This window comes from Anguilla rostrata, chromosome 10, assembly GCF_018555375.3.
Source record: "Anguilla rostrata isolate EN2019 chromosome 10, ASM1855537v3, whole genome shotgun sequence".
In the NCBI taxonomy this organism is placed as follows: Eukaryota; Metazoa; Chordata; class Actinopteri; order Anguilliformes; family Anguillidae; genus Anguilla; species Anguilla rostrata.
In genome coordinates this window covers 23,256,944-23,269,580 of record NC_057942.1, presented here as the reverse complement: position 1 = coordinate 23,269,580, position 12,637 = coordinate 23,256,944, and the positions used below count along the sequence as shown (strand labels likewise).

At 38.8% G+C, this 12,637-nt stretch overlaps 1 protein-coding gene across 5 annotated transcripts in view; it reads right to left on the bottom strand.

The window, feature by feature from the left end:
* The window catches only part of pomt1 (protein-O-mannosyltransferase 1), a 235,961-nt gene that overhangs the window by 81,605 nt on the left and 141,719 nt on the right, over positions 1 to 12,637 (bottom strand). For all 5 annotated transcript variants that reach the window (XM_064297590.1, XM_064297586.1, XM_064297587.1 and 2 more), the window contains one exon: positions 11,307 to 11,399. In XM_064297590.1, the coding sequence (XP_064153660.1) occupies positions 11,307 to 11,399 (93 nt within the window). The remainder of the gene's footprint in view (positions 1 to 11,306; positions 11,400 to 12,637) is intronic.

The following is a 12,637-nucleotide window of genomic DNA, read 5'->3' as shown; positions in this document are numbered from 1 at the left end:
GCGTGTTGGTCTCCTACCCCTGTCCGGTTCACTGTTTCCATATGATGATGTAGAGCTTTCCATAGGTCCCAGGTTCCTGTGGTCTCTGACAGAGGGCTGAAGGAGCTCCATCTTTATATGCAGCTGTTCCACTCTATCCATCAGCATCTTGAAAGATCCCTTAGGCCAATTCAACACTGTCACCAGCAGTCTTGTCCTTTATCTCCTCTGGCAGCACAGAGCACATAATGTTCAGTGAGTGCTACTGATAGCAGCAGCAGAGTACAAAACACTGATAGCACTTCATGATGTGTTCAGGGTCCCTGCTATAATAAAGATGTTACTGACAGCTGTTCTGAGAACAAGCTGGGACCCAGTATGCCTGTAATGTTCTTTATTCCTGTGTTGATTAGAAGTAGAAGGAATCGAGTGCACTTAGCTTATGAGGTAAATCGGTCTAATCTGTTACCTGTATCACGACAACCTCAGACTGACTTAGGGGCTCCTATTATCTCTACAAAGCTAGCTCTACTTAATATCAGATCTCTAGCTAACAAATCATTCTTAGTGAATGACATTATAACATCCTACTATTTAGATTTTCTGTTTCTTACTGAGACATGGTTAGTAGAAGGCAGCAGTGCTACTGTTCTCAATGAGTCAGCCCCAGTAAATTTCAGTTTTATGAATACATTTCGATTGGTAAGAAAAGAGGAAGAGTAGCTGCTTTATTTAAAGATGCATTCCAGTGCAAAGAGATTACACTTGGTAATTTTATTTCTTTTGAATACCTCTGTTTCATATTGAAGGGTGCTCCCAAAAATTTATTTTTAACGATTTACAGACCTCCAAGATACTATACAAATTTTATTGATGACTTTGCTTAACTACTGTCAGTTATCTCAATTGATTACAACTTTTTGGGGTGACATAGCTCAGGAGGTAAGAGCAGTTGTCTGGTAGTCGGAGGGTTGCCGGTTCGATCCCCGCCCTGGGCATGTCGAAGTGTCCCTGAGCAAGACACCTAACCCCTAAATTCTCTGGTGAATGAGAGGCATCAATTGTAAAGTGATTTGGATAAAAGTGCTATATAAATGCAGTCCTTTTACCATTTACCATTTTTATCATAACCGGGGATTTTAACATCCACATAGATAATAACATGGACAATAATGCCAAAGAACCTTTTGCACTACTTGACACTTTTGGTCAAGTAGTGCAAAAAACACTTTTGATTGTTTATAGGATAATAGGCTAATACCTGTAGCCTAAAACAACATAAATTACTTACTTGGTTTAGTTTGTTTAACTTCTTTCAGCATCCAATTTCATCAAAATCTTCAGAACAGAAAGAAAACATAGCCTGCCATGGGAACATTATTTAGCCTAAATTGTTAGCTGACCAGTAACGTTAGCACAGGAAATGAACTTTGCGTGCATGAACATCATTCGCTGCATGAAATTAAAGCCTGTATATTTATGTTAATTGCAAAATGCGGAATCAAAATCGCGGGATCCAAAACTAATATTTGAATGCTCAAATTTAGGTTCGAACTTAAAAAAAAAAGATTTTCGAATAGTTTTCGAACTTCAAATATTTTTTGACAGCCCTAATCATCTACTAATGAAACTAAAACAATGCGTTTCTGTTTTTGGCTGGACCGCAACAGCAGTCTGTGACTGACCGACTGAGTGATGAAGTTACACCATTGGTCGGCCAAGTTATGAAGTCACATAGTTACAAGTTGATATTGCATGCTAGAACCCCTCGCTTAACCTACATGTAAAATATATTTTATTAGATTTAATTTAATAATTATGTTTAAAATTAGAAATATCAATTAAATCACCGAATTCTTTGATAGGTCAGTCTACAGAAAACTGGTGGAATCAACCAACAAGTCAAAACAAGCTGTATATCAGGTTTTCAGATTAAATAATTGAATTCAATTAGAAGTAGTCAATTATAGAGATGGATAAGAGAGAGAGAGAGAGAGAGAGAAACGGATGGGCCAGACCTTGCCAAAGTATCACCCACTTCCAGTATAAGCGCCACAAAGAAACCAGTCCTTGGTAGGCCAGTCCTTGCCATAAATTAGTCTAACCCCCCCTTCCTTTTTCTTCTAAACCTTAACCCGGCATCACCCAATCAGGGCAAACATCCTCAAGCCATGCTGGGTAAGGTATTTAAGATGGCCACAGGAGAAAGCTGTTTGTGTTGTGTTTGGTTTCGGAGCCTGGAAGAAGAAGAGTTTTCCTCTTTTTATTTTGGTGGTGGTTCCTAGGTTGTGTGTTTTTAGCAGGTTTCCTTGTGGCGCTCATACTGGAAGTGGGTGATACTTTGGCAAGGTCTGGCCCATCCGTTTCTCTCAGACCTATCAAAAAATCTGGGGATTTAATTGATAATTCTAATTTTAAACATAATTATTAAATTAAACCTAATAAAATATATTTTACATGTAGGTTAAGTGAGGGGTTCTAGCATGCAATATCACTTGGTTCAGTATTCAGAGTGCTGAACATTTTAACAAGAACATTGACTTTTGGAACTGCTGGATTCAGAAAATAAACATTTTTAATTAATCCTTACTTGTCCGACAATCCTGTAGAGAGTACCAGGTTGTTTGCTATTGTTGAGCTCACCAGTACATTACTGCTTCATAACAATGTACCAAACAGTTGATTTTGACACAACAAATGTTTTGGCTATGTCTTTGATTGACATATTCTAATTCAGCCTCATAATAGCCTACTTTACTGGCTTTGACACTTCTTAACATTGCGAGACAACACCAAGTCACTAAATGTAAATGCCATACCTCAAATCACCTCTAGACCTGACAGCTTTCTTGTGAATGCACTGTTGATGGACTGACATACAGCCAAGTTGAGCAGCCAATTGTCCAGATACTTCTGGTCACCTCAAATGGGGGAACTATGTGTAAAAATGTCTGTAATTCCAACATGATTCACCCAATAGGGAGTAGGAATAATATTCTGGGGCGCTGCACCTGTGGCGACCTGCAGCAGCAGTCTCCTTTGTTTTAATGTTTTAATGTTTTATCTGTTGTTCTCAGTATGGTTGTTTTAGTTCCCTGTCTGGAGAACGGGGATTTGTTCGTCCTGCTGTCTGTCACATTGTCATTTACTATCATGGATGTTGCAACCTTTTTTCTTGTGATATTGGTCTTTTTTACGACCGTGTTTGGCCTGCAGCACAGACTCAAATACAGCCAAGATTTTCTCAATCAGTGCCGTAATTCTGGAATCGCGGCTATGGATCCAGGCATTATTATACCGCCGGTGATTCTGAAGGAAGGCCGTGGAATGTACCCTAGAATCAGGACTGTTCAGGTGAGGAAGCGGGGAAGGAAGGGAGGAGTGCACCAGAGACTGCAGAGACAACAGCTGCGCCGTATACCCCTGCCTATTATCAAGGCTCCAGAGAGCGACTAAACTTTTCATTGGCCGCACCGGTGCGCCTGACATTTAGCAGATCTGTCTCTGTGTGTTACGACAGAGTATTATGGCCACAGAGGAAAATTCTGATATTTCGAGAAAAAGGTCGTAATATTACGAGAATAAAGTTGTAATTTTACGAGAAAAAAGTCATAATATTATGAGAATAAAGTTGGAATTTTACGAGAAAAAAGTCATAATATTACGAGAATAAAGGTGTAATTTTAGGCTATGTGTTATTTTAGAGGGGAAATATCAGAAGAGCAGCCTGCCGCCTGCGTTAAAATGAGGAAGGTGGAGCATCTTGTGAAGTTATACTTCAGTATAGGTTTCACAAATAACGAAATACTTAATCTTTTGGCTTATCATAAGTATCAGGACATTGAAAAGATTGTGCAAAAAACTGTGCCTATTCCGAAGAAAGAACCACACGGACTTGGAGGAAATTGCAGGCTCAGGCTGCCATTAGACTGTCCTCTCGCCCATTCTGTTGGTTGCAGGTAATATATTTTCCTGAAAATTGTTTTTTTCTCGAAATTTTACGACTTTATTCTCGTAATATTTCAACTTTTTTCTTTAAATATTATGACTTTATTCTCATTAAATTGCGACTTTATTCTTGTAATATTATGACTTATTTCTCAATTACGACTTTATTCTCGTAATATTACGACTTTATTCTCGTAATATTACAACCTTATTCTCTAAATCTCTAATACTCCGTTGTAGTACAGTGTGTGTATGTGTGTAGTGTTTTTTTTTCCCACCCGCATTCTGCAAAGACCCACCCCTACTCTGGCTCTGACCCTGATATTCTTCTTCGCTGAATGCGGGTGGGGAAAAAAATAAGGCATGTATGTGTGAAACCGTGCCCTGTACTCCTCCGGGAGCAACGCACACTTTTGTTTGATTTTTAGGGGTCCAAGCAGCGAAGCTGGTGGAACCCTATTGTATCTGTTTGGATTATTATTATTATTATTATTAGGGGTCCAAGCAGCGAAGCTGGTGGAACCCTATTGTATTTGTTAGGATTATTATTATTCTTATTATTTTTCTCAGCAACCATATGTCCTAGAGCAACCAAATTTGGCAGGTGGGTTCCTATGGCCCCCCACTACTCAGGCACTAAAAATCATCTATGTCGGCCAGATGGTGGTGCTATAACACAGGGTTTTGCGTAAAAGGCCATAACTCCCACACCATAAGTTAGATCAACACAAAACTTCATCGACCTATGCATCTGAACGTGCTCTACAACTTTACCATTGGCACCACCTATGTCCGCCATATTGTTTGCCCGCCATTTAGACTTTTTAGTTGGGGCGTGGAAGTTTTCTCCGCTAAAATGTCTGAGGCTCAGCAACCATAAGTTGCAGACCAACCAAATTTGGTAGGTGGGTTCCTATGGACCCCCACTACCCAGTCACTACAAATCACCTATGTCGGCCAGATGGTGGTGCTATAACAAAGGGTCATACTTTAAAGGCCATAACTCCTACACCATAAGTTAGATCAACACAAAACTTCGACCGATGCATCTGAATGTGCTCTACAACTTTGCTTTTGGGAGCACCTATGTCCGCCATATTGTTTGCCCGCCATTTTAACTTTTTTATTAGTTGGGGTGCGGAAGAGCTGGAGCTCCAAATCTAAGTGTTACGACATCTAGTAAACTTCTTTACGGCAAGCGACATCCATGGTGACGCAAGTAATCCGACACCGTGGGGTCTAGTTTTTATCAGTGAGGGGAGGGTCTGACCGTCGGGGAAGCAATGGAAGACAGTGCCACCCAGAGTGCATGCTAGGCTACCAAAAGTTTGTTAGTAAAAGCTTTTTGAGAGGATGAATAATTACTTTTCTTTGGCATGGATCCATTTGAAGACAGTATCAGGTGAGTTTGTTTAGTCTTTGAATCTGTCATTATGCTGAGAAATAGCTAAACCATTTTATTTATAGGTTCTAAGTTTCTGTGCAAACGCGCTAAAACACGCTGGTATAATGAAACAATGACGGTAATACATATATAGTCTGCTTCGTTCCGTTGCTACCATAACATAACAGACTATCTTGTGTCTACAGCTGCAGTTTCTCCCTGCGAGTACTAATATTGAATATAAACAAAAGACGCAATTTATGCTGTACTCTACCAATGTCTAAATAAATAATACGGTACTCTGAGCATAGGAAGCAGTTAGCATGGATGGCGAGTTGATATTTTTTGCTACTACAAGTTTGTTAGTAAAAGCTTTGAGAGGATGAATCATTACTTTTCTTTGGCATGGATCCATTTGAAGACAATATCGAGTGAGTTCGTTTAGTCTTTAAATCCGTCATTATGCTGAGAGAAATCGTATTCTCAATTTAATCTCTAAATTGACTGTAAATTTAGGGTTGTAACTAGTTAGCTGTTTCGTAGGTGACTTAGTTAATGCACTCGTCTTAACTATTGCTTGTATTTTTGCATAGACTGCGTTGTTGCTGTTCTTGTTTATGTTAGTGTTAATCAGTTTAACCTACAGGGTCCAAATTGAACTATGCAGTTGTTCCCTGCACTTGGAACGGTAATTCTCTCTAGGGTTTTCCACACACTTGTTCCTGATTATGATTATACACCTTGTTGTACGTCGCTCTGGATAAGAGCGTCTGCCAAATGCCTGTAATGTAATGTAACGTTCCGTAGCAACAAGATAAACCCGACATTAGCCCTAAAATATGCCAATACAGCAGTGAAAACGCTGCTCACTGAATAACGAAATAAACGAGACAAAGTTTTTTTTACATTATACCATGTAATTCTACAGTCAATATCTGGGACTACACATTGAATAAATATGCAATCTTACCATTGGTTCTACGCGTAGAGCTGTCCCTTTTGCGACTGAGTGAGCATATATTGTCTTGGACAATCCGTCTGTGAAATTTGTGGCTACCTTGTGGCTACGCCCATTTGTGGCTACCTTCAAAAAAAGCTGTGCGTAATGCCACACCTGTTGCTTACGGCGTTGTCGCCCTTTTTAGTACAATTTGGCTTGATTGACAATTCATTTATTCAGTAGGTGAGAGTATAAGCTTTCTAACGATGTATAACATGTCTGATTTTGCTTTTGGAATAGCGTTTTATAGGTCAGCGTAACCAAATTTTTTCTTTCTTAACTGCCAATGTCTAAATAAATAAAACGGTAGGCTGCTCTGCGCGTAGGTCGCGACTTGATATCTCGTCTTTTGTTTCGTTTTTTCTAAATGTCGTATTTATTATTTGAAATGTGAATTTATGTGTTATTATTCTATCTGTCTCTGTGGCGCTCTGAAATGAGCATTCTCTGCTAAGCTGAGCAATGGATTGGAATATGTGTCTGACGTAGTGTTGCACGGTATACCAAAACTTCAGCACTTTCTCGGTACTTAAAAAAAAAAAAAGAAACGGTTCAGTATTAGAATATTCCGACGTTCGGTAGTTTTGAGTCAAATGTAAAAGCCAGGGAAAATTGTCTCCCGCATTACTTATTGAGAGGATGAAAAGTGTAATTTGTCAGAATCTTTGCTAGAAGGCAGTAGCAAATAAGTTTGCCAAGTGAGGTGACTCGCGCTTGTGCACTCAGCTCCTTGATACAGCGCAAGCTTTGACTCAGTTCACTTTAGTAGCAATAGGTGTTCCAATTTGGAAATATTTTATTATAGATAGATGCTGTATTGTTATTAAAATATGCTGTTTTTAAATCTATTTAAAGGTGAAAGACCTGTTTTAAAGATTATTTAGTTTACAACTGTTTAATTTTTGAAATATCTTTAACATATTTCTCTCTTGTTCAGTGTTGTAACACTATAGGCCTATGCATATTAATATGTTGAAGAGGCTTCAACTTAAAGGTTGTTAATAAACCATGAATTCGAAAATGAGGTCAACCCTGGTGGACATTACGTTTCTGATCTATTAAGGTAATTTCAGTATCGTTAGGTACCGAGTATCGAATTAGCATCGTTTAAGTTTCAAGTATTATTTCAGTATTGAGTATTGTAATAGTAAACCTGGTATCAGTATCAAAGTCAAAATTTGGTATCGTGACAATACTAGTGTGACGCCTTTTTTAGTTGCGGCGCAGAAACACTGCAGCTGTGCATACACGCCGGATCATCTAAGTGTTACGACATGCCATCTAAGTGTTACGACATAGTAAAGGCCTTGACGGGAAGCGGCCAGGACATATCCATGGCGACGTAACTAAGTCATCCAACAGCGTCTCTTAGCACAAATTTGGCCATAAGTCATCAATATTTTATACGATCATCATGATATTCAGTAGATATGTTGGGTGAAGGCATATGATCATGAGGACAAAGCCATTTTAAAATCGCTCCATAGGGGGCATGATGGTGCCAATGCTTGGACCCCTCCCAAGGCCGCTTGCGGCTTTAATTTTATTTGAGTTTGTCAAGAACTTTAAATATCAGTACTTTTTAAGTTTATTTTTTAAACAATTGAGGTTATTGTGATTTCTTGTTTGTGCTGTGATTTAAATAAAGAAAAAACATTTATCTGCACCTTTATTCCTGTTTACTATCATTCACATAATGTGTTAAGAAATTACCAATGTGTATTGGAACTGACAAAAAAGGTAACGCTTAAAATGTATTATTGCGGTGCCAAAAGGCACGGTGAAAAATTTTGGGTGCACCTAAATTATGTACTGGTGCACCTAAATGAAAAAGTTAGGCGCACCAGTGCAACCAATGTAAAAAGTTAGTCTGGAGCCCTGTATTATGCTCGCTAATGTGCAGTCGTTAAGGAATAAAATGGATGAATTGACAGCAGTCGGAGTACAGAAACGCCTGCATCTTCGCTCTCACTGAAACCTGGCTCAAAGAACAGGACTCCACCTCCGATCTTGAAATCGAAGGCAGCCCTTGAGATTGGATCGGGACCCTCATAAGACTGGTAAAGTACAGAGGGGAGGCGTGTGTAACACCCGCTGGTGTAAGACTGTGGTTGTTTGTGAAACTGCGTGCAGCCTCAACATTGAGTTACTAACTGTTTCTCTGCGCCCAAGAGAATTTACGCAACTATTTATGACAGTTGTTTATATCCACCCCAAAGCAAACGTGGACAATTCAACATCAGTCATTATTAAAGTGATGCAGCATTTGCAAAGCAACCTAACTTGCACCTAACTTTATTATGGGGTATTATAGGGTATTTTAATCACTGCTCTATGGCTAAGTCCCTTTTTTTCAGTACGTTACCTGTCCTACGAGACATGGTAAGGTGCTGGACCTTTGTTATGGGACCATCGGGGGAGCCTACAAATTTTATTGCAAAGCTCCTCTAGGCACCTCTGACCACAATTCTGTTCATTTAGTTCTGGTCTACCAGCCGACTCTGAAGAGGGAAAAAACGGAGCGCAAGGACGTCATGGTGTGGTCTGAGGACTCTATTCAGGAACTAAATCGTTGTTTTGAATGTACAAACTGGGAAATCCTGTGCAGATCTGGACGAACTTACTGGCACAGTATCATGTTACATTACATTCTGTGAAAATATGGTCATTCCTCACAAATCATGTACAATATTTTCCAATAATAAGCCTTGGATTAGTAAATCTCTCAAACAACTATTAAATCAGAAGAAACTAACCTTTTATCAGGGGGACAGCACTAAAAGGTCCAAAAGTGTGTTAAGAGGGAGATAAAACTAGCTAAACTTAAGTATAAAGATAAAGTGGAGGGTGAATTGAGAAATGGTAACTCATGTGCAGCCTGGAAAGGCATTAAATCTATGGTTGGAATGCAGAATAAAAAGAGACATGTGAAGGGCTTTGATATGTCTGACAGTGAATTGGCAGAATAGTTAAATAAGATTTATCTAAGGTTTGATGTGCAGGATTTTAATAATGAACTCTCTGAGTTCCAAGACAGGGTAGAGGGCTGTATGATACAGATTGTTGAAGCCACAGTATATAAATCTTTCAGCCTTATCAGAGGAAAAGTCCTGGTCCTGACTGCGTTGGGTGTAAACTCCTGAAAAGCTGTGCTAAACAACAAAGTGTAATTTTTACATATATGTTTCAGTCCTCATTGGGACAGCAGAGGGTAGGAATCTACTGTGGTTCATGTGGCCAAAGTCACATCACCAAAGACATTAAATGATTATCGCCCCATGGCTTCCCTTAAAATGAAAACTTTTGAACGAATTGTTAAAAACAAGATTTTAGACATGACTCAGGACAGACTAGACCCCCTCCAGTTTGCTTATAAGGCAAGGAGAGGGGTTGAAGATGCTACTGCAACCCTGTTAAATCTTGTTTTGAGGCATCTGGAAGGGAACAAAAAACATGCAAGACTGCTCTTCATTGATTTCTCTTCAGCTTTTAATTGTATTCAGCCTCACATCCTTGCACATAGGCTGCTGTCAAATTTTTATTTAGATTTTAATATTGTTTGTTGGTTAATAGATTTTTTGACAAACAGAGAACAGAGAGTTCGAGTGAATGGTTCTCTGTCTAGCACACTCAACTTCTACAGGGTCTCCTCAGGGCTTCTTTCTTTCCCCACTTTTATTTGTCTTGTATACAACTGACTGCCAGACTTATTATAAAGACAGGTATGTGCTTAAGTTTGCGGATGATACTGTAATAGTCAGCCTTTTGCACGATGAGGAACAGAGTCATGGACCAGTGGTAGGAGAATCTGTCAATTTGGTGTGAACAATCTTTCCTACAACTGAATGTTTCTAACACCAAAGAGATGTTCATTGACTTTCACAGGGGACCTACTTCTACTTCTCTTGCTCCTGCTATCATTATAGGGGAGCCTGTGACTGTAGTCCAGCAGTACAAATACTTGGGAACCATCCTTACCTTTGATGCCAACACTGATTTTATTTGTAAAAAGGCAAACCAAAGATTATTTTTCTTAAGGAAGCTCAGAAGTTTTAATGTTGACAAGTCTCTGCTGAAAGTGTTCTATACTTCGTGTATTGAGTCAGTTTTAACATTCGCTATGATCTGTTGGTTTGGTAATCTCAGTGTGAAAAACAAAAACTTGCTGGGAAAAATTGTGAATGTGTGCCGTAAAGTTACTGGTGTAAATTTAAATGATCTTTGCCACCTGTACCAAGTCAGAGCCACACAGTAAGCTCAGGTCATCTTATTGGACTCCCAGCACCCTTTATACAGTGAGTTTAATTTGCTCCCCTCAAGGCGGAGGTTTTACCACCCTAATGGTGACACTAACAGATATGAGGTCTTTTATTCCATCAGCTATTGGCTTTTTCAACAAAATGGGACTGTGACTATCTGTGGATGTGATACTGTGCCCCACCGACCCCACCCATTTTTCTTTCTTTCTTGCTGCTTCTTCTGATGGTTCTGGTGACAAGTGACAACGACAACAGTGACATTAGCGCTAACTGTGTACTGTTTATGTGTGTATGTATGTCTATATGTATATATTGAATGGATTCAATTTTTACTTATTATTGACTGCTGTTTGCAAGCCAAATTGCCCCTCGGGGACATTAAAGCTTTACTCTACTCTATAAATACCCTCAAATTAAAAATGACATTCTGCATATTTATTGTGAATCCATTGGATTCAATCCAATGTGTAGGAATACAGGGCCAAAGCAACAAAAATTGTTTACATATACAAATATATATGTACTGTACTGGATATATCAACTTTGGTACAATTGCTGTTCAATACATTGCAAAAAAGGGAAATCAAAATGGTCCTTTATGAAAAAAAAACAAATTTAAACAAATTTTGACCCACAAATTGTGCAATTGATTTTGACCTACGAAATGCTTTGTTTCTGTTAAGTGTGGAAATTTCTTTCATTGCCTGATTCATTTAATCTATCTGGTTAAACATACCTTCAGCACAGCGGAGGTGTTCACATGTACCAGCTGCACCTCTGACAGAATGGTCTTCCACACTTCTTTGTTTGACTCCCTGTTGACAATTTCCTGGTGAACAGATCATGTAAAACCATTGGTCATCTGAAAAAATTCTTTACACTGATACACAAAATAATTTCTTTGAATGATAACAGCAATGGTTTCAAGCTTACAATTTAAGGTCAATTAACATGTAGGCAACCACCAATGAAACCAATGTAAATTTTTTGCAGTACAATTGTTATAAGTACAAATACACTTCAAAATCATAAAATTTGGATGGATTTTGTCATATCTATAGACCAGGTACGGTGGCCGACAAGGGTAAACGTGCTACAACGGCCCAAAACATTTCCATTAGGAGAAATGTGCTGCAGCTTCAGAAATGATACCAATTCAAAAATACATACGAAAATCCAAAACAAATACAACAACGGAAACGTTCTGCAAATGAAAAAACGTGCTGCAGACAAATTCAAAAGTCAAAACAAATACATTAACAGCAAACACGCTGCAAATACAGCAACGATGCAAAATCAAAAACACACAAACTCCGAAAATGGCCCCTCGCTGATCAATAAAGTATCCTATCATATGTGGAGACGATGTAGAGGAGAGAAAACTAAATTCAATCAAAACACTTGGGTCTCCCGGAAAGTAGTTAACTACCACTACGGATAACGTTAGCTAGAGTTAAATGCAAGATCTAGCACACAATGTTGTCGCTAGCAAGCTCGTGTAGAAGTCAAAGTCTCTAGCACGCCAACGCTAGCTACGTAAATCTGTTGCTCTTTTATAATATTGTAAAAGACTAAGGCCATATGTAAAACAGAATATGTGCCTTTTTATGTCGCCTCTTTCATTTTTCTTTTTTTCTTCTGGAGAACTTCCATTGTGTTGACTGGATATGCAGCATTTTTCTGTTGCATTTGTTTTCGGAGTTTGTGTGTTTTTGATTTTGCATTGTTTCTGTATTTGCAGTGTGTTTGCTGTTAATGTATTTGTTTTGGCTTTCTGCAGCAAGTTTTTTCATTTGCAGCACGTTTCCATTGTTGTATTTGTTTTGGATTATCGTATGTGTTTTTGAATTGGCATCGTTTCTGAAGCTGCAGCACGTTTCTCCTAATGGAAATGCCTAGCTCTGGCTCGTTGATTAGAATCACGCATAGGTCATATGTTATCTTACAATTTCCAATTGGTTATTTGTTACGCTGAGGTCTATGAATGGCTGCATGCAATTGTGGGTTGGGGTTAAAAAAAATAATGTAATGAGGGTCGAGGAAGTAATAACGTTAAAGCTAACAGTT